Source organism: Nerophis ophidion, linkage group LG17, assembly GCF_033978795.1.
Source record: "Nerophis ophidion isolate RoL-2023_Sa linkage group LG17, RoL_Noph_v1.0, whole genome shotgun sequence".
Lineage (NCBI taxonomy): Eukaryota > Metazoa > Chordata > Actinopteri > Syngnathiformes > Syngnathidae > Nerophis > Nerophis ophidion.
This window is the reverse complement of record NC_084627.1, coordinates 39,710,581-39,733,725: the sequence shown is the minus strand read 5'-3', so window position 1 is coordinate 39,733,725 and position 23,145 is coordinate 39,710,581. Positions and strand designations below refer to the sequence as shown.

Genomic DNA, 23,145 nt, shown 5'->3' with positions numbered 1-23,145 from the left:
AGTCAGTCAGTCAGACAGTTAGTCCGTCAGTCAGTAAGTTAGCTAGTCCGTAAGTTAGTCAGTCAATTAATTACTTAGTGACTCAGTCAGACAGTGAGTTAGTCTGTCAATCAGTCAGTAAGTTAGTCCGTCAGTCAGTGAGTTAGTTTGGTAGTTAGTCAGTCAACTGACTGACTAACTCAGAATCAGTCAGTAAGTTAGTTAATTTTTCAGTTAATTACTTTGTTACTCAGTCAGTCAATTACTTAGTTACTCAGTCAGTCAGTTAGTAAGTCAGTCAGTCAGACAGTTAGTCCGTCAGTCAGTAAGTTAGCTAGTCCGTAAGTTAGTCAGTCAGTCAGTTAATTACTTAGTGACTCAGTCGGTCAGTGAGTTAGTCTGTCAATCAGTCAGTAAGTTAGTCCGCCAGTCAGTAAATTAGTCCGTCAGACAGTGAGTTAGTTTGGTAGTTAGTCAGTTAACTGACTGACTAACTCACAATCAGTCAGTAAGTTAGTTCATTTTTCAGTTAATTACTTTGTTACTCAGTCAGTCAATTACTTAGTTACTCAGTCAGTCAGTTAGTAAGTCAGTCAGTCAATTAGTCCTTCAGTCAGTAAGTTAGCTAGTCCGTAAGTTAGTCAGTCAGTTAATTACTTAGTGGCTCAGTCAGTCAGTGAGTTAGTCTGTCAATAAGTCAGTAAGTTAGTCAGTCAGTGAGTTAGTTTGGTAGTTAGTCAGTCAACTGACTGACTAACTCACAATCAGTCAGTAAGTTTGTTAATTTTTCAGTTAATTACTTTGTTACTCAGTCAGTCAATTACTTAGTTACTCAGTCAGTCAGTTAGTAAGTCAGTCAGTCAGACAGTTAGTCCGTCAGTCAGTAAGTTAGCTAGTCCGTAAGTTAGTCAGTCAGTTAATTACTTAGTGACTCAGTCAGTCAGTGAGTTAGTCTGTCAATCAGTCAGTAAGTTAGTCCGTCAGTCAGTGAGTTAGTTTGGTAGTTAGTCAGTCAACTGACTGACTAACTCACAGTCAGTCAGTAAGTTAGTAAATTTTTCAGTTAATTACTTTGTTACTCAGTCAATTACTTAGTTACTCAGTCAGTCAGTTAGTAAGTCAGTCAGTCAGACAGTTAGTCCGTCAGTCAGTAAGTTAGCTAGTCCGTAAGTTAGTAAGTCAGTCAGTCAGTCAGTCAATGAGTTAGTCCGTCAGACAGTGAGTTAGTACGTCAGTTAGTCAGTCAGTTAGAGTCAGTTAGTAAGTTAGCTCGTCCGTCAGTTGATTATTGGATAATTAGTTAGTTAATTACATAGTTACACAGTGAGTCAGTTAATCAGTAAGTTAGTAAGTCAGTCAGTGAGTTAGTCCGTCAGACAGTGAATTAGTCTGTCAGTCAGTGACTGCGTCAGTTAATTACTTTGTTACTCAGTCAGTCAGTGCGTATTTCATCAGTCAGTGAAACTGAAATATTTTTCTCTCACACACACTACTGAAACGCTCTCATACACACTAATACGTTCTTATACAATACTGAAATGCGCTCACATAAACAACTGAAATGTTTTTCTCTCACACACACTACTGAAACGCTCTCATACACACTAATACGTTCTTATACACTACTGAAATGCGCTCACATAAACAACTGAAATGTTTTTCTCACACACACACACTAATGAAACACTCATACACACACTGAAACGCTCTTATACACAATACTGAAAATATCTCACAGAAAAAACAACTGAAATCTTTTTCGCTCACACACACTATTGAAACACTCTCATACACACTACTGAAATGCTCTCACATAAACAACTGAAATGTTTTTCTCTCACACACACTACTGAAACACTCATACACACACTGAAACGCTCTTATACACAATACTGAAAATCTCTCACAGAAAAAACAACTGAAATGTTTTTCGCTCACACACACTACTGAAACACTCTCACGAACACTACTGAAATGCGCTCACATAAACAACTGAAATGTTTTTTCTTTCACACACACTACTGAAACACTCTCATTCACACTACTGAAATGCGCTTATACACATGACTAAAATACTCTCACATAAACAACTCAAAGGTTTTTCTCTTACACACACTACTGAAACACTGTATTACACACTACTGAAACACTATCATACACTCTACTAAAATGCTCTCACATAAACAACTGAAATGTTTTCTCTTACACACACTACTGAAACACTGTCATACACACTACTGAAACACTATTATACACACTACTAAAATGCTCTCACATAAACAACTGAAATGTTTTTCGCTCACACACAGTACTGAAATGCTCTCATACACACTACTGAAACGCTCTAATATATACAATACTGAAATGCTCTCACATAAACAATTGAAATGTTTCTCTTACTCACACTACTGAAACATTCTCAAACACACACTTAAACACTCTTATACACACCACTGAAATGCTCTCACAAACAACTGAAATGTTTTTTTTCTCTCACACACACTACTGAAACCCTCTCATTCACACGACGGAAATGCTCTTATACACACTATTGAAATGCTCTCACATAAACAACTGAAATGTTTTTTCTTTCACACACACTACTGAAACACTCTCATTCACACTACTGAAATGCTCTTATACACACTATTGAAATGCTCTCACATAAATGACTGAAATGTTTTCTCTCTCACACAAAAATGAAACACTCTCATTCACACTACTTAAACACTCTTATAATCACTACTGAAATGCTCTCACATAAGCAACTGAAATGTTTTTCTCTCACACACACTACTGAAACACTCATTCACACTACTGAAACACTCTTATATGGCCCCTCATATTATATGACACATTCACACACTGTTTATTGATTTTTATTGGCAAACTTGAGTATTTTATACCACGATTATTAACACGGAGTTGGGATGTTAGTATACGAGGGCGCATTCCGGAATCTTCCGGAAGGCTTGGCAGCCATGTTCTGGTGTTTGATCCGGATTAATGTCTGTAGTCTGGACTTTTTTACAACTGGGAGTTATGACCCGGTCAAAGTCTGCTTCTATATTTGATGATGAAATCTGCGCTTTGGGCCTGCTTGAGTACACATGAAGAGAGGACGTTGTGTTTTCTGTATTATTATCATTTGGAGGAGTCGATTTGAGACGAGGATCCTGACGGTGACTTTGGGTTCAGTTTACTGCTGCTAAGTGCTATCAATTATTTAGCAGCACAGGCGGAACACAGGAAGTGACTTATTAGTTAATCAATACCTGCATTGATCTCTCTGCAGGTTAAGAAAAGAAGCGCCAGAATAAAAGTCCGGATACACCTTTCGTTTCCAAATACAGACTGACAGATTTGATTAAGGATCATTTTTCATGAATAAACTTCTTTCATACAAATAATGAACTCGACCAAGAAATCTTGCTTACAGAAATAGAAACAACAACTTGTGAGTTTTCTGACAGGTGAATTCTTCCAGAGATTAGGGTCAACATATGAAATAACAAGTGTGTGTAAAAATTTTAAGTGCTCCCCCTCTGGTCAACATATGAAATAAGAAGTGTGTGTAAAAATTTGAAGTTCTCCCACTCTGGTCAACATATGAAATAACATGTGTTTGAAAATTTGAAGTTCTCTCTCTCTCTAATCAACATATGAAATAACAAGTGTGTGTAAAAATTTTAAGTGCGCCCCTTTGGCAGAAAATTATTAAACAAAATAAAATATGTATATAAAGATATAATGTAATAACTTGAAGTAAATAATGAAGATTAAAAAACAATTACAAACAAAAAATAAAATAAAATAAAAAATTGAACTTATAGCAGACATTTTCCTCACAATGTGTCGACTTTTTTCTCATAAAATTGGGAACAATTTCTCGTACTGATTCTGTAATATTGCAACATTTTCTTGTAAAATTATTACTTTTTACTGAAAAATGGTGATTTGTCAAATACAATTCAGACTTTAATCACAATATTTCCCAATTCTTTTGTTGTTCTTGTAAAATGGTGACATTTTGTTGAGTAAAATAACGACTTGTCATAATTTTACAAGTAAAATTAGGATTATTTTTGCAACATTGCCAACATTTTAAAGTTTTCTCTTATAAAATTGTGACTTTTGTCAAGTAAAAAATTACGACTCTTTTCATAAAATTGCCAACATTTTAAGCTTTATTTGTAAAATTGCGACTGTTGTTGAGTCAAATTCCAACTTTTCCAAGAAAAATGTTCAGTTGTTCTTGTAAAATTTTGACTTGTGTTGAGTCAAACACGACTTTTATTATAACACTGCCAAAATTCTAAGTTTTTTCTTGGGAAATTGTGACTTTTTTCTTGTAAAATTCCAACTCATTTTTCACAACAAGCTTTTTTTATATTTGCATAGTATGTATATATCATTAATGTTGTAAATACAAATCTTTATATATCTAGAAAGGGTGGTCCTAAAGAGGGAAACATTTTTTGTAGGTCTCAAAGGTAACAAATACAAGAATGTTTGTGTGTATATTTATAGCTCATACAACAACATTTTTTTAGGCGCATTAAAGGGGTCTTATTAGAATAGCTTACCAAAGTCGTACGAAAAGATGTTGATATATTTTTTAGCACTGTGCGGAATGTTCTATATTTTCAATTGAACATATAACATTTTGGTGTTTACTTGAGTCATATTGGAGTCTACACATATCTCTTATGTGTGACTGCCATCTACTGGTCACACTTATCATTTCAGCATGTACCAAATAAAATAGCTTTGAGGTCGGTAGGCACAGCCAAAAAATCATTCTGTACATTAGGCACACCGGGTTATAAGGCGCAATGTCGAGTTTTGAGAAAATGAAAGGATTTTAAGTGTGTCTTACAGTCCGAAAAATACGGTAATAGGCAGAATAGGGCGACTCCCATAGGCTCTATTATAAACTGACTTTTGATCACATTTATTTAATATTTTGTATGCATAAAAAAAAGGATTGGTCAAATAATTTGTCAACAAAGAGTAATTCTTACTGTTCAGTGCCTCCATGATATCATAGGATTGTTTTGTGATTGTTTTGTAACAATATGTCTGAATTTGCGGCAGCTTTTTCAGATTTTTGAGGCTTATTTATTTTCCAATAACATCGAATCAACTTGTGATTGCATTCATTTTTGTTATCAATGTTTTTAAGTGTTCCTTGCAAACTTAATCTCAAAAAGTCCAGGATTTGAAGAAAATCAAAACAACACACAGTAGAAACATTGGTAGGATATTTGTGTCAAAAAGCATGTGTGTAGGTTCTCGGAGGGTTCTGGAAAAAGCAACTAAAAATAGATTTTGACACTCACCTTCTCCGTTGGACTCCATTCGCGAGGCTGTGTTGACAGTGTCTCCAAACAAACAATATCTGGGCATTTTCAAGCCCACCACTCCAGCACACACTGGACCTGCCAACACATTGATGACATCACATTGCTAATAACCGACAATTAGGACAGACTCTTGTCAAGATCAATTTTTTTTACGATATATCTTCTCAAGGGACAATGCTACCGTCTACACTTTAGAGTAGTCAGTGTGCCGCTTGTATTGCTGTACAGATTTACTGTAAGTTTTCAACACAGCGAAGGAGCAAGATAACTGTGTTATTGAGAATGCTTAATAATATGTAATATGTTCAATATTAACCGTATTTTGGTCATTTCAATCATTGCCTTGACTACAAACCCTAAAAACCAGTGAAGTTGCCACATAGTGTAAATGGTGAATAAAAACAGAATACAATAATTTGCTAATCATTTTCAACTTATATTCAACTGAATAGACTGCAAAGACAAGATATTTAACGTTCGAATTGGACAACTTTGTTATTTTTTGCAAATATTATCTCATTTGGAATTTGATGCCTGCAACATGTTTCAAAAAAGCTGGCATAAGTTGCAAAAAAGATTGAAAAAGTTGGGGTATGCTCATCAAACACTTATTGGGAAGATCCCACAGGCGAACAGGCTAATTGGGAACAGGTGGGTGCCATGATTGGGTATAAAAGAAGCTTCCATGAAATGCTCAGTCATTCACAAGCAAGGACGGAGCGAGGGTCACCACTTTGTGAACAAATGTGTGAGCATGTTGTCGAATAGTTTAATAACAACATTTCTCAACGAGCTATTGCAAGGAATTTAGGGGTTTCACCATCCATGGTAATATCATCAAAAGGTTCAGAGAATCTGGAGAAATCACTGCATGTAACACTGAGTGCCCGTGACTTTCGATCCCTCAGGCGGTACTGCATCAAAAAGCGACATCAGTGTGTAAAGGATATCACCACATGGGCTGAGGAAAACTTTAGAAAACCACTGTCAGTAACTACAGTCTTTCGCTTCATCTGTAAGTGCAAGTTAAAACTCTACTATGCAAAGCAAAAGCCATTTATCAACAACACCCGGAACCGCTGCCAACTTCACTGGTTTAGGGTTTTGTAATTCTTCTGCGCATTTATTTCCATCTGACTTCTGGCAACAACTTGTGTTCCTACCTCTGAATTCAAACACGAGCGTGTGTTCTAGTCACGGCAGATTTGCTAACAAACAACACAGACGACTATTTTTGGACAAAAGAGGATTCACAACCTTGTCATTTTTAATATGAATTCATGGAGGATGAACTCCTGCTTCTAGAAGCGAGTATGGAGGAAGAGAGAGACGTTGGAGCAGACGGAAGCAGACAGAGTGAGGTGAAAGTGAATCGAAGCTGCAACATGTGGAACTTTGAAGCCGAGCTATTTCGACATAAATGGAGTGCTTACCCATAATTAACCGGAAAAACTGCCCATCAAATGAGTTACACTTTGTATTGATCATGATACACGCTAACAATATCGTAGCACGCCGATGTGTTAGTATGCTAGAAAAATAGTTCTTACAATAACAATGTCGATACGGCTTGGTTATTATACAGGTTACGTAACGTAAAGAAGTATTGTTGATGGTTTTTGAAAGCATTTTTGAAGTGATTTAGAGGTAGGATTCATTGCTTCCATTAGCTGCATTGCTAGCCAGCTAGAACAAGACGATTTTGACATGTTAGAAAGCAAAAAAAAACCCCACATTTTGTTTTCTTGTATCTCATAATGATTGTGAACGATAGGCAAAATTCCAAAAACAAGTGCAGATCCCCTGTAAAAGTAGACAATAGAGGGAAGTAAAAGCACATACTCAGAGCATATTGTCAAATTACTGTACTGTTTTAGTTCTTTACAACTAATAAAAAGCGGTAGGAAACGGATGGATGGAATATTAATAGTAGTAATAGGAATAAATAGTAGTAATTGGAATAAAACTGGGGATAGGTTGATTGGCAACACTAAATTGGCCCGAGTGTGTGAATGTGAGTGTGAATGTTGTCTGTCTATCTGTGTAGGCCCTGCGATGAGGTGGCGACTTGTCCAGGGTGTACCCTGCCTTCCGCCCGATTGTAGCTGAGATAGGCGCCAGCGCCCCCCGTGACCCCAAAAGGGAATAAGCGGTAGAAAATGGATGGATGGATGGAATAAATTAGTTAAAACTAGAGATGTCCGATAATGGCTTTTTTGCCGATATCCCGATATTGTCCAACCCTTAATTACGGATACCGATATCAACCGATACTGATATATACTGGGTTGTGAGTTTTTCCTTGCCCTTTTGTGGGCTCTGAAACGAGGATGTCGTTGTGGCTTGTGCAGCCCTTTGAGACACTTGTTAAGGACAAAGATCACACTGTGATGAAACTGTCCTTGACTGTGAGCTGGACCCATTCGTGTTGCCAATGATTTACAATAAAGAATTGCTGCAAATCTATGCTGTTTCAGAAGCTCCACAACACTGACTACTCCAGGTTAAAACCAAGTTTAGTTTCTATTTGAGAAGAAGTCTCACCTGTGTGAATACCTATCCTGAGTCTCAGCTGGTCGTTGGGTCTGTGGCGGATCTTGAAGGTTTTCACCTGCTCTAACAAGGCCAGCGACATCCCGGCGATCTCCCTGGCGTGGAGTTTCCCGTTCCGCACCGGCAGCCCCGACACCACCATGTAGGCGTCGCCGATGGTCTCCACCTGTTGGAGCCACGCAAACGTTCGCAAAACTCATCAGCTCATGTAAAAACTTGGGACTAGATCCCAGCGGCCGGACTTGGACTCACCTTGTAAACATCAAAGTTATCGATGATGGCGTCAAAGCAGGTGTACAGGTCGTTGAGCAACGTGACCACCTTGAGAAATAGAATATCCGATATTTATTGGCAGAAACAAATGTGATACAGTCAAAGAAGTAAGCAGTTAACGTAATTGAAAATAGTTTGGAGCAATCAAACATGTAAATATTACAAATCCGGTTCCTATATGAGTTGGGAAATTATGTTAGATGTAAATATAAACGGAATACAATGATTTGCAAATCATTTTCAACCCATATTCAGTTGAATATGCTACAAATACAACATATTTGATGTTCAAACTGATAAACATTTTTTTTTGTGCAAATAATCATTCACTTTAGAATTTGATGCCAGCAACATGTGACAAAGAAGTTGGGAAAGGTGTCAATAAATACTGATAAAGTTGAGGAATGCTCATCAAACACTTATTTGGAACATCCCACAGGTGTGTAGGCTAATTGGGAACAGGTGGGTGCCATGATTGGGTATAAAAACAGCTTCCCCCCAAAATGCTCAGTCTTTTTCCAAGAAAGGATGGGGGGAGGTACACCCCTTTGTCCACAACTGTGTAAGAAAAATAGTCAAACAGTTTAAGAACAACGTTTCTCAAAGTGAAATTGCAAGAAATTTAGGGATTTCAACAGCTACTGTCCATAATATCATCAAAAGGTTGAAAGAATCTGGAAAAATCACTCCACGTAAGCGGCATGGCCGGAAACCAACATTGAATGACCGTGACCTTCGATCCCTCAGTCGGTACTATGTCAAAAACCGACATCAATCTCTAAAGGATATCACCACATGTGCTCAGGAACACTTCAGAAAACCACTCTCACGAAATACAGTTGGTCGCTACATCTGTAAGTGCAAGTTAAAGCTCTACTAAGGAAAGCGAAAGCCATTTATCAACAACATCCAGAAACCCCACTGGCTTCTCTGGGCCCGAGATCTAAGATGGACTGATGGAAAGTGGAAAAGTGTTCTGTGGTCTGACGAGTCAACATTTCAAATTGTTTTTGGAAATATTCGACATCGAAGGGGAAGCGAACCATCCAGACTGTTATCGACGCAAAGTTGAAAAGCCAGCATCTGTGATGGTATGAGGGTGTATTAGTGTCCAAGGCATGGGCAACTTACACATCTGTGAAGGCACCATTAATGCTGAAAGGTACATACAGGTTTTGGAACAACATATGCTGCCATTTAAGCGCCGTCTTTTTCACGGACGCCCCTGCTTATTTCAGCAAGCCACATTCAGCAAGTGTTACAACAGCGTGGCTTCGTAAAAAAAGAGTGCGGGTACTTTCCTGGCCCGCCTGCAGTCGGGACCTGTCTCCCATCGAAAATGTCTGGCGCATTATGAAGCGTAAAATACGACAGCTGAGACCCCGGACTGTTGAACGACTGAAGCTCTACATAAAACAAGAATGGGAAAGAATTCCACTTTCAAAGCTTCAACAATTAGTTTCCTCAGTTCCCAAACGTTTATTGAGTGTTGTTAAAAGAAAATGTGATGTAACACAGTGGTGAACATGCCCTTTCCCAACTACTTTGGCACTTGCTGCAGCCATGAAATTCTAAGTTAATTATTATTTGCAAAAAAAAAAAATAAAGTTTATGAGTTTGAACATCAAATATCTTGTCTTTGTAGTGCATTTAATCGAATATGGGTTGAAAAGGTTTTGCAAATCATTGTATTCTGTTTTTATTTACATGTAACACAATTTCCCAACTCATATGGAAATGGGGTTTGTATATAGCCCTAAATCACAAGTGTCTCAAAGGGCTGCACAAGCCTCAACGAGATCCTCGGTTCAGATCCCACATCAGGGCAAGGAGAAACTCAACCCAGTGGGATGACAATGAGAAACCTTGGAGAGGACCGCAGATGGTCAAGGGGAGACGTCGAGTAGGTCGAGTACCGGATATCAGTACCCTTAAGTATTGGAATCAATTTTCAGGTATTTTGACTTGGTATGAAATCGAAAAAAATACGAGTAAAAGTAAGTACGAGTTCTTTTTTAAGGTCATTCCTGCAAATATAAGAAAGGGGGGTTGTGGGGTAAGTTTGTCAAGCAGAACTTGCTGACTGCTTGGACATCATTGTAGTATTCTTCCGGAAGTGGAGGTAGTGGGAGACATGTTGTTGCGCAATGTCTCAGTGACTCAACTCTGCGTCAACATTTTCTGTGTTGAACTATTCTGGGCTGCACTGGGAATGTGTCAGACTCACTGCAGACAGGAACACGTTGAAACGTTAGCAAATACAAAGTAAATGAGTTGAATTCAGATGAGGATACTTCACTCATTGTAGTGGTAATGTAGCTGATTATTCGATTAATTTTAATTATATTCGGTTACTTTGACTAATCGAAAACATTGTTAAAATTTGCCGGGAACTTTAAAATAGTTTCTACATGGACGATGTGCATTTATCAAAACAAAGAATGAAGATTATGGCAAGCAGAAAAATTGTTGTTTATTTCAACTATTTTCCTAAAATACGCATTGAAGCAATAAAGTGTATTTTATCCGAATAATTGATTAATCGAACAAAATAATTGATTGATTATTGGATTACTAAAATAGATGGCTGCATCTTTAAGTGGTATCTTAGTTTTTGTTTGCACCACAATCGTATCATTTGGTGTTTCCCAAAATATCCTGTCCCAGTTATTGTTTTATTTCAAGCGAGCGCCATTAAACAGGTCTGCAGTACCTGGAGGAGCCTCGGCCCCCAAAAAAATTGAAGGTCTCCTAACCTGGAGAAGTCAGGTTTTTCACTGACAGTTTAGTAATGTCTTAGTTTTTCCTCTGTGTTTGGCTTCCTGTCAGCGCTTTTATTTTGGTTATTTCCTGCTATTCTCTCTGAGTGCTGTTTCCCCTCAGCTGCGGCTGATTGGCACCTGGCCACACCTGGTGTCAATCAGCCAGCTGCTATTGAAACCTTTCTTGCCATCTAGTCGGTGCTGGAGTATAGTTCCTATAGCTATTTACAGTTTGCTGTCTCCTAGCTCCTTGTTATGTATTTTCCTATTAGCCAGATCCTGTTAGCCGTCAGCTATTTCCAGTTTTTCTGGTTCCTGTTTGCCTGTTCCTAGTTTCTGGTTTGTGTTTTACATTTATTTTGAACATTAAATCAGGTTTTCCTGGACAAAGCTTGCCATCTCTGCCTCTTGGTGTTCGTCACCAACACCTTGTGACACAGGTAGTCTTTTCTCAAGGATAGAGCTATCATTTTGCATTCCGAAATCCCAATTAGAACCTCTTTTCCTACGAGAAGTGATCCAATCCACCTGCGAATATCAAACCAAGGGCCTTATCTTATTATGTACTCAAACTGAAATACCACTATTTAAGTAACTTGGTGGTTTGCCTTCTCAAAGTTGGATATAAATATTCCCCTAAGCAAAACATGATTTGAGGTAATCAATTCACTTCAACACAAAACAAAAAAGCTCTGCTCTGGTTACCAGAGTTTTTTTTTAACAAAATTAGAACTTTGCTGACTACTGATTGTAATCTCAGGCAGGAGGCACAGATTTTGCTATAAGATAAGGGAAGGTGCCACAAGCTGGAGGCTAACTGGCTAAAATGCCTGCACACTTCTGAACAAAACTCCAGGCCAATACGTCCAGGCTCAAAGATTGAATATTTAAGAAACTGATGACCCGAACATAAGAATGTTACAAAACCTACAATTACATATTGGAGGTCTACAATCAAATCTAAACGGTAAACAAATACATAGCAGAGGTCTACAATCAAATCTAAACGGTTAACAAATACATAGCAGAGGTCTACAATCAAATGTATAAAGTCTAGAAGCACAGAATAACAGAGATAAAAGATTTTTGTAATAACATAAAGAAATTCCAAGACAAAATGAAGAGTTTTGGAGAGGACACCAAAGCAGTGAAACAAAAATTGAAGGTCCTACAAGAGAATAATTCAGCATTGCACCAACAATTAGATTCCAAGCAACCACATTACACTGATCTGGAAAATATCAAAGAGATTGAATGATATCAGCATTGCAGGGATGCACATCACTCCTAGATTCTACGCTATAGTAGTTGACAACAGAGCAGAACCAGATGAAACTGATGCTACTTCAACTGAGCAACAAGTGGTCAGCTTTCTGCAATCCAAGGATGTTGATGTCAATATAAACACTATCGACAAATTTGCGCTGCAGAAACAGGAAACAGACGCTGAATTGTACAAATATGTTCAAAAATGAGCACCTCAACAAATGCAATGCTGACATCGCCAGGAATACATGCAACTTGAGGAAGCAGGGGACATTTCAAGGAACCTGGAGCGCCAACTGCAAAATCTACATTAAAGCTCAATGGAGGGCCGTAAGCAAGACTACTTCTTGTTGTCAAAGACATCAAGGATCTGGACAAATATTAAAGTTCACTTCAACAACAATGACAACTGTAATGGAGTCTAACGGAAAACATTTAATATCAACACTAGTCCGTTCCAAGGGACCATTGAACAAGAAGATCTGGATTTAGGGGCACATTTATTGACACTCATGGACATTCATAAAGCAACAACAATTTCTGAACAGGAAAATATGAAACAGAAACCTTCTGCAACATAGAACATAAAGGTCTGGAATTGGAGAATGCTACAGATCCGGATATAAATGTTTGTTCTCCAAGTCCACAAAGCCCATGTAGACTGTTTGGGCAAACTCCCATGCGCCTTCAAGAACCCTGCTGAGAGCTTAGAGCTGGTCCACAGTTCCACGACCAGGATGAAAACCACACTGCTTCCCCCTGAATCCGAGGTTCGACTATCCAGCGTAGCCTCAACTCCAGTACACCTGAATAGACCTTTAGGCTGAGGAGTGTGATCCCACGATAGTTGGAACACACCCGTTCCCCTTCTTGAAAAGAGGAACCACCACCCTGGTCTGCCAATCTAGAGTTACCGCCCCCGATGTCCACGCAACGTTGCAGAGTCTTGTCAACCAAGACAACCCCACAGCATCCAGAGCCTTAAGGAGCTCCGAGGCCCTGCCATTGGGGAGATTTGTAACTACCTCGGCCACATAAATAGCAGAGCCCACCACAGACTCCCCAGGCACTGCTTCCTCATAAGAAGACCTGTAGGTAGGACTGAGGAAGTCTTCCAAGTATTGGGTCCACAGTCCAGCTCAGCAGAACACCATCCGCACCATACACGGTGTTGACAGTGCACTGCTTCCCCCTCCTGATGCGGCGGATGGTGGTCCAGAATCGCTTCGAAGCCGTCCGGAAGTCGTTTTCAATGGTTTCCCCGAAGTCCTCACGTCCAAGTTTTTGCCTCCGCGACCGCCGAAGTCAGTCGGTACCTGTCCACGGTCCTCAAGAGTCCCCAAAAATACTAAAAACTATTGAAATGCTCTGTCCATGCATGTAGTTAATTTGACCTGATAAGACATCCAAAATTAAGATTTGAAATTAGCAGGACTTTTAAACTAAAAAGAAGTATATGCCTGCCTTGTGGTTAGAGCAGGGGTGTCCAAACTTTTTCCACTGCGGGCCGCAGACTGAAAAATTCAAGTATGCGGGGGCCATTTTGATATTTTTCTTTTTTAAAAGCAATACAATAGTTGTTGTTTTTTACCTTTATGGCTTTCCTCAAGTTTGGTCCCTGGTCTCCGGAAGGATCTCAGTCATAAAAATGTTAGAAATAAGTCATAAATTTTTTATTTTTTTTCATTTAACGCTTGAATCTCGAGATCAACTTCAGGTCTGTCTGTCATTATAAAAAATTGTATTAATTTTTTTTTTTAATGTTTGTAGCCTTTATGTCAAACCCCTTATTTATATGGCAAACACACAAACTATGCAACATTTTCCCCCAAAACATTTAAAATTGAAATATTTGACGTGAAGTAGTTGGAACTCTAAATAAGTCAAAAATTCATAACAATAAAAAAAGAATAAGTGTTTTAACGCTTAAGTCTGTAGATCTCTTGATGGGGAGGGGGGGGGGGGTTGCCCACATATGCAGTCCTCTCCAAGGTTTCTCATAGTCATCATTGTCACTGTCACCGACGTCCCACATGGGTGAGTTTTTCCTTGCTATGTGGGCTCTAGCGAGGATGTTGTTGTGGTTTGTGTTGTGGTTTCTGCAGCCCTTTGAGACACTAGTGATTTCTGGCTGTATAAATAAACATTGATTGATTGATTATAAGATTTTATAATTTTTGTCATACTATTTTTGTTTGTTTGATGCCTTTTTTGTGAAAGAAAACGTTGTTTCGCACAAAATATGCAATATTATCCCTCCAAGATATTTGAAAGTGAAATTGTTCCAGTGAAGTAATTGAAAGCCTTCAGCAGGTCAATAACAGTCCGCATGGCAGCTTTGTGTTATTAGTGTCAACACTGCAACTTTTTCTTGTTACATGTCACTGTTTACTCTTTTATTACACTCTTTTATGTTTTAAATTTTTATTATAGTATTTTTTAGAATGGGCCGGGGGCCATTAACAAATTAGCTAGGGGCCACAAATGGCCCTCGGGCCGCATTTTGGACACGCCTGGGTTAGAGTGTCCGCCCTGAGAGCCGTAAATCGTGAGTTCAAACCCCGGCTGAGTCATACCAAAGACTATAAAAATGGGATCCATTACCTCCCTGCTTGGCACTCAGCATCAATAGTTGGAATTTGGGGTTAAAACACCAAAATGATTCCCGAGCGCGGCCAACGCTGCTGCTCACTGCTCCCCTCACCTCCCAGGGGATGGATCAAGGGGATGGGTCAAATGCAGAGGACAAATTTCACCATACTTAGTGTGTGTGTGTGTGTGTGTGTGTGTATGTGTGTGTGTGTGTGTGTGACTATCAGTGGTACTTTAACTTGAACTTTAAGTATTTTATTTTGAAAACAAGCCTTATTCAACTATAATCCTTGGGATGTTGCAGAATTTTTAAACAAGCTTTTTCTATGTAGGGGAAACCTTTTAACATTTTCAAATTAGATATCTAAAATATATGATGATTTATACTAAAATTAATATGATAAGTAAAAATAAGTACCGTATTTTTCGGACTATAAGTCGCAGTTTTTTTCATAGTTTGGCCGGGGTGCGACTTATGTGTGAAATTATTAACACATCACCGTAAAATATGAAATAATATTATTTAGCTCATTCATGTAGGAGACTAAACCTATAAGATTTAATCGGATTTATCAATTAAGAGTGACAGATTGTTTGGAAAACATATAGCATATTCTATATCAGTGTTTTTCAACCACTGTGCCGTGGCACACTAGTGTGGCGTGAGACGCAGTCTGGTGTGCCGTGGGAGATGATCTAATTTCTCCTATTTGGGTTAAAATATTTTTTTGCAGGCCCTGCGATGAGGTGGCGACTTGTCCAGGGTGTACCCTGCCTTCCGCCCGATTGTAGCTGAGATAGGCGCCAGCGCCCCCCGCGACTCCGAAAGGGAATAAGCGGTAGAAAATGGATGGATGGATATTTTTTTGCAAACCAGTAATTATAGTCTGCAAATGATGTATTGTTGTTGAGTGTCGGTGCTGTCTAGAGCTCGGGAGAGTAACCGTGTTATACTCTTCCATATCAGTAGGTGGCAGCAGATAGATAATTGCTTTGTAGATGTCGGAAACAGCGGGAGGCAGTGTGGAGGTAAAAAGGTGTCTTATGTTTGAACCAAAAATAAACAAAAGGTGAGTGCCCCTAAAAAAATGCATTGAAGCTTACGGAAGGCTATGAAGAACGAAACTAAGACTGAACTGGCTACAAAGTAAAGAAAAACAGAATGCTGGACGACAGCAAAGACTTACTGTGGAGCAAAGACGGCGTCCACAATGTACATCCGAACATGACATGACAATCAACAATGTCCCCACAAAGCAGGATAAAAACAATAAAATATTCTTGATTGCTAAAACAAAGTAGATGCAGGAAATATTGCTCAATGGAAGACATTTAACTGTGACAGGAAAATACCAAAAAAAGAGAAAAAGCCACCAAAATAGGAGCGCAAGACAAGAAGTAAAACACTACACACATGAAAACAGACAAGTCAAAATAAGTCAGGGTGTGATGTGACAGGTGGTGACAGTACACCTACTTAGAGACAAGAGCTATAATGATGCATGCTTGGTTATGCTTTAAAGTCATATCCAACAATTGCGACAACGACTTATTACTGTCAACTGAGTTTTGTTTTTTAATGATTTCTGCTGGTGGTGTGCCTCCGGATTTTTTTCAACGCAAAAAATGTGCCTTGGCTCAAAAAAGGTTGAAAAACACTGTCCTATATGTTATAGTTATTTGAATGAATCTTATCATAATATGTTACGTTAACATAGCAGGCACCTTCTCCGTTGGTTATTTATGCGCAAAGGTGGGTAGTAACGCGCTACATTTACTCCGTTACATTTACTTGAGTAACTTTTGGGATAAATTGTACTTCTACGAGTAGTTTTTATGCAACATACTTTTACTTTTACTTGAGTATATTTATAGAGAAGAAACGCTACTTTTACTCCGCTCCATTCATGTACATTCAGCTCGCTACTTTTTTTTTTACCGATCTGTTAATGTTTGTTTTGGTTTTTCAAAGTAGAATCTACGCATGCCTGCGTTTCACCAATCACATGCAGTCACTGGTGATGTTTGACCAATCAAACAGAGCCAGGTGGTCACATGACCCGACTTAAACAAGTTGAAAAACTTATTGGGGTGTTACCATTTAGTGGTCAATTGTTCGAAATATGTACTGTACTGTGCAATCTACTAATAAAAGTTTCAATCAATCAATCAAAAGTGTAAAGGAAAAAAGACACTTTTTATTTCAACCGTACTTCCCGTCAAAAGCCTAAAGACTGATCGCACAGTTCCTGTCTTCACAATAAAAGCGCCGCTCCATCGCGCCTGCGCTAACAAAATAAGAGTCTCCGAAAGCCAGCGCAAACAAGCTAGCAAATTCCAGAGTTTGCCGCCAATGTATTTATTGTAAAGTGTAAAAAAACGAATATGGAAGCTGGACAAATAAGATGCCAAAAACCAACGACTTTCATGTGGTATTAGACGGAAAAGAGGAACTTTTTTTCTCCTCCATTTGAAAACGTGGACCTTATCAGCACTATACTGTCTGATTCCAATCAATGCAAGTCATCAGAATCAGGTAATATACCAACTTATATTCTTGTCTTCATGAAAGATAGGAATCTATGTGTTAAACATGCATGTATATTTATTAAAACACCTTTAACATGTCGACAGAAACGGCAAAATAAATAAATATAAATTATGTACTGTATATGTAAATGTATGTATGTATATGTATATATATATACATATATATATACATATATATGATGTATGTGTGTATGTATATGATATGTGTGTATATGTATATGTATATATGTGGTAGATCACCTCGACTTGGTCATTTTTTTAAGTAATTGATAAATGTTGAAAAACTTATTGGGGTGTTTCCATTTAGTGGTCAATTGTACGGAATATGTACTGTACTGTGCAATCTACTAATAAAAGTTTCAATCAATCAATGAATGGCTACTGAGCCTATGGTGGTGTTAATTTATTGTGGCTCAATGTCCCTTATTTTAATGTACTATTATTTAATATATATCATTGTTTTAGTTGGTTAAGAGATATTCCTGGCTCTGAATATGCTCATTGCTGTTTTTATGTTTTTGTGCATTATTTGTTGCCGTAATCATTAAACAATCAAGTTACTCATTAGTTACTCAGTACTTGAGTAGTTTTTTTCACAACATACTTTTTACTTTTACTCAAGTAAATATTCGGGTGACTACTCCTTACTTTTACTTGAGTAATAAATCTCTAAAGTAACAGTACTCTTACTTGAGTACAATTTCTGGCTACTCTACCCACCTCTGTTTATGCCTCATATAACGTACACTTATTCAGCCTGTTGGTCACTATTCTTTATTTATTTTAAATTGCCTTTCAAATGTCTATTCTTGGTGTTGGGTTTTATCAATAAATTTCCCCCCAAAATGCGACTTATATATGTTTTTTACCCTTCTTTATCATGCATTTTCGGCAGGTGCGACTTATACTCCGGAGCGACTTATACTCCGAAAAATGCGGTAAGTAGCTCTCAAGACAAAGGCACGTTTCAAGAAATATTTTGTAAATTATTTGCATGTGGTAAATCATTAGCAGTTTACCTGCAGAGGTGTACTTTCCGCCGACAGGGACGTGAAGCCGACAATGTCGCTGAAGTAAATGGTGACACTGTCGAAAGCTTCTGCCTGCACCGTCTCTCCTCGCTTCAGCTGCTCGGCTACTGAACTTTGTAAACAGAGAGAGAAAACAAGTTGAAGTCGTCAGCGATGAAGAAGGCTGGCAGGAACAGTAAAAATACAGAAATAATTCAACAAAATTGGTAACTATGGAAGTACAGTCGTGACCAAAAGTTTACATACACTTGTAAAGAACATAATGTCATGGCTGTCTTGAATTTCTAATCATTTCTACAAATCTTATTTTTTTTGGTGATAGAGTGATTGGAGCACATACTTGTTGGTCACAAAAAAACACAGACCACAGAACTTTCCTCCAGAAGGTCTTATCTTTGTCCATGTGATGTCAGATGAAACAAAAATGGAGTTGTTTCAATCAATCAATGTTTATTTATATAGCCCTAAATCACAAGTGTCTCAAAGGGCTGCACAAACCACAACAACATCCTCGGTAGAGCCCACATAAGGGCAAGGAAAAACTCACACCCAATGGCCACAATACCCAGCAATATGTTTGGAGGAGAAAAGGCAAGGCCTTTAATCCCAAGAACACCAAACCTACCGTCAAGCATGGTGGTGGTAGTATTATGCTCTGGGCCTGTTTCGCTACCAATGGAACTGGTGCTTTACTGAGAGTAAATGGGACAATAAAAAAGGAGGATTACCTCCAAATTCTTCAGGACAACTTAAAAATCATCAGCCCGTTGGTTGTGTCTTGGGCTCAGTTGGGTGTTCCAGCAGGACAATGACCCGCAACACAAGTCAAAAGTGGTAAAGGAATGGCTAAATCAGGCTAGAATTAAGATTTTGGAATGTTTTTTCCAAAGTGTGGACAATGCTGAAGAAACAAGTCCATGTCAGAAAACCAACACATTTAGCTGATCTGCACCAATTTTGTCAAAAGTGGTCAAAAAATTCAACCAAAAGCTTGTGGATGGCTACCAAAATCGCCTTATTGCAGTGAAACCTGCCAAGGGACATGTAACCAAATGTTAACGTTGCTGTATGTATACTTTTGACCCAGCAGATTTGGTCACGTCCAAACGGTAGGAGGCCACGGGGAAGACCCAGGACACGTTGGGAAGACTATGTCTCCCGGCTGGCCTGGGAACGCCTCGGGATCCCCCCGGGAGGAGCTGGACGAAGTGGTTGGGGAGAGGGAAGTCTGGGAATCCCTGCTTAGGCTACTGCCCCCGCGACCCGGCCTCGGATAAGCGGAAGATTTGGTCACATTTTCAGTAGACCCATAATAAATTCATAAAAGAACCAAACTTCATGAATGTTTTTTTGTGACCAACAAGTATGTGCTCTTATCACTCTATCACAAAATAATAAGAGTTGTAAGAATTATTAGAAACTCAAGACAGCCATGACATTATGTTCTTTACAAGTGTATGTAAACTTTTGACCACGACTGTAATTCTGCTGCTCTTATCAATGGAACAAAAGCAGGCTATGAGGGAGAAGATGATTAACAGGGAACAAAAAAGTATTTTCTCTCTGGATGCTTTGTGGATTAGGTTAGAATAAGGAATAAAGATTGAAAGAAGGATAGGACTTGTTTCTCAGGCTCCTATAAGTCTACTTGATCTGCTCTTTTCTTCAACTTCATTAATGGTTGGCCTGTCGGTGTTTTCTGTTCCCTTTCGTCTGCGCTGAGCTGGCCCACAGGGAAAAGTCGAAATGAGGAGTTGAGACGGGTTTGAGGTCTTTCACTAATGTCAGGATTTAGCACAATTCATATTGGAGTTGAATGAGGCTAATGTTCATGCTGCAGGGCATGTATCTGTGCATGTTTTGGTCATTTTTTGTATATAAATGGAAATTAAAAAACAAAAACAAAAGCATTGTTTATTTTTATTTGATTTTGAAATATGACACAAAAGAAAACCCTGAAAAAAAGTGGGTTTTTTTTCATGTTGAAAAGCTATGACTAGACATAAGAAATGTTTTTATTTTCATTTCAGATTTCTTAAAACATAATAAAAATCACCAGTCAGCAAAAATGAAAAATCAGACCAAAAACTAATGTTTTTTTTTTTGTATATTGTGTTGTTGTATTTTAGGGTTGTATTAATCTAGTTAAGTCTATCAATCAATCAAAGTTTACTTATATAGATTTTAATCAAAAAATCTTCAAAGGGCTGCACAAACATACATGTATGTATGTATGTATGTAAGTATATACTGTATATATTACATATATGTATATATATATACATATACATACATATACATATAAATATATTTATTTATAAATATATATGTAAATATAAACATACATATATATATAAATATGTTTATATATATATATATATACACATAGATGTATATACATACATATACAAATATATATGTGTATATATATATACATATATATATATATATATATATATATATATATATATATATATATATATATATATGTATACATATATATATATATATATATATATATATATATATATATATATATATATATATATATACACACATAGATGTATATATATATATACATTTGCTTTTTCAAAAATGTATGAAAATGGAAAAAGATGGGGGGAAAAATTGTGTTTTAACATATTTTCTGTAGGAGGAAAAACATTTATATATATATATATATATATATTTATATATATATATTCCTACACACACACACATATATGTATAATATATGTTGATATATATATATATATATATATATATATATGTATATATAATATATATATATATATATATATATATATATATATATATATATATATATATATATATATATATATATATATATATATATATATATTTGCTTTTTCAAAAATGTAAGAAAATGAAAACAGATGGGGGAAAAATGTTGTGTTTTAGTATATTTTCTGTAGGAGGACAAACATGACACAAACCTTCCTCATTGTTAGAAATCCCACCGTTTATATTAAACATGCTTCAATGATTAAAGTATTTGGCGCGCGCCATTTTTGTCCTACTGATTTCCGAAGTCTTTGAACGCACCGTAGTTTGTTTACATGTACAACTTTCCTTGACGATGCCACAGTAAGACCTGTTTTATGCCACTCCTTCTTCGCCTCTATTTGTACACCAAACGTTTTATGCTGTGCGTGAATGCACAAAGGTGAGCTTTGTAGGTGTTATTGACTTATGTGGAGTGCTAAACAGGCATATCTGGTCACTGCATGACTGCAAGCTAATCGATGCTAAAATGCTATTTATGCTAGCTGTATGTACATATTGCATCATTATGCCTCGTGTTTTAGGTATATCTGACTTAATTTTATTTGCAGTTTCCATTTTCTTCAACTTGGACACACATCTCTACCTATGGTCATTCTAAGCCAGTAATTATCACACCCTACAAAAATCCTCCGTTTTAGTAATGTTTTCCAATGTTGTAGAAATGTGTAGAATAAATATTACATTTCAACATTTCTGTCAACGAAGATTTGCGACACGTAATCATTTTGATATTAGGCCAATATAGACAATTACATCATGTGTTGCCTTCATTATAACACTTACATAAAGTTTTACTTTTTTTTTTTGCTATTTCGAAATATATAACATTTTGGGTTGCCGACCCCTGATCTAGTGGTACACCAAAGAATCACTTAATTAAAGTACAGTATTTTATTTTCTTATGCGACCCAAAAAGGGACAAGCGGTAGAAAATGGATGGATGGATGGATATTCAAACACAGTGTTACTGTTCAAACTGTGTGTAATGTTACAAGGACCAAAAACATTAAATATATACTTGTTTAATAAAACCTCTGCCTTTTTTTTTAATGAATACTTAGGCCAATTATGCTACTGTATTTTAATGTCGGTCATTATGGTGGTACTTAGAGTGTTTTTTGAGGTGGCATTGTTGAAAAAAGCTTGAGAATCACTGCTATAACACATTTAGAAAATGTTTGTGTATAAGATTTTGACAATAAAATTGCATTTCTGTCCAAATATTGGGGCTTTTTTTTAAAGTTATTTTTAAAAAACCTACACAAAAATTTTAATACAAAATACATTTACGTTTGGATTTTATAAATTAATTAATTTGCAGCCTAAATGTTGCTGTCGATTTAAAAAAAAACAATAACAAAGTGCAGCCAACAAACATGATTAACTTCTTCAAATCTGTCAGTAAATTGGACAACTGTGTTAATCTGAAAATATCAATATCCCCTCGGGGATTAATAAAGTACTTCTGATTCTGATCCAGTTGTTCAGCTCATCAATGGACGGTATTTTCAAAGTAACTTTAAGATAGAAAAAAATATTATCGTTGATGATTTTAAATGATTTAATTGCAGTCCGGTGCGTGTATGTATTTGTATTGATGCATTTGAATGCATGCATTCTATCATTTAATTAAATCACTGTGATACTATGGTAGTGGTTATTGCTCGTGGACATGTGGCTTGTGTATTTTACAGTGCCATTAAACCCCGAATTGGACATAAAGTTGTTCATTGTAAATGCAGCCTTGGCAGTGAAGGAGAAGAAGAAGTGTTTTCATATCTTCTTACTGCGGTAGAATTTGATAGAGGAGATTTTCAGCTTTTCTTTTTTCCTCCAGGTAGGCTTGTGTTCGCTCCTCCACCAGGTTCTCCAGGTTGTTGGCGTACTGCTCCATCCTGGACAGTAGGTTGTTCAAGATGCTGGTGCTGCCCTCTCTGCAGGAAATGAGACGGGAACGGATTACAC

At 37.3% G+C, this 23,145-nt stretch overlaps 1 protein-coding gene across 1 annotated transcript in view; it reads right to left on the bottom strand.

Annotated features, from left to right (window-relative positions):
• The window catches only part of npr2 (natriuretic peptide receptor 2), a 201,132-nt gene that overhangs the window by 5,585 nt on the left and 172,402 nt on the right, over nucleotides 1-23,145 (bottom strand). Inside the window, exons 16-20 of the mRNA XM_061876922.1 lie at nucleotides 22,968-23,114; nucleotides 18,361-18,484; nucleotides 8,151-8,219; nucleotides 7,890-8,064; nucleotides 5,322-5,420 (exon numbers count right to left, since the gene is read on the bottom strand). Of these exons, the coding sequence (XP_061732906.1) occupies nucleotides 5,322-5,420; nucleotides 7,890-8,064; nucleotides 8,151-8,219; nucleotides 18,361-18,484; nucleotides 22,968-23,114 (614 nt within the window). The remainder of the gene's footprint in view (nucleotides 1-5,321; nucleotides 5,421-7,889; nucleotides 8,065-8,150; nucleotides 8,220-18,360; nucleotides 18,485-22,967; nucleotides 23,115-23,145) is intronic.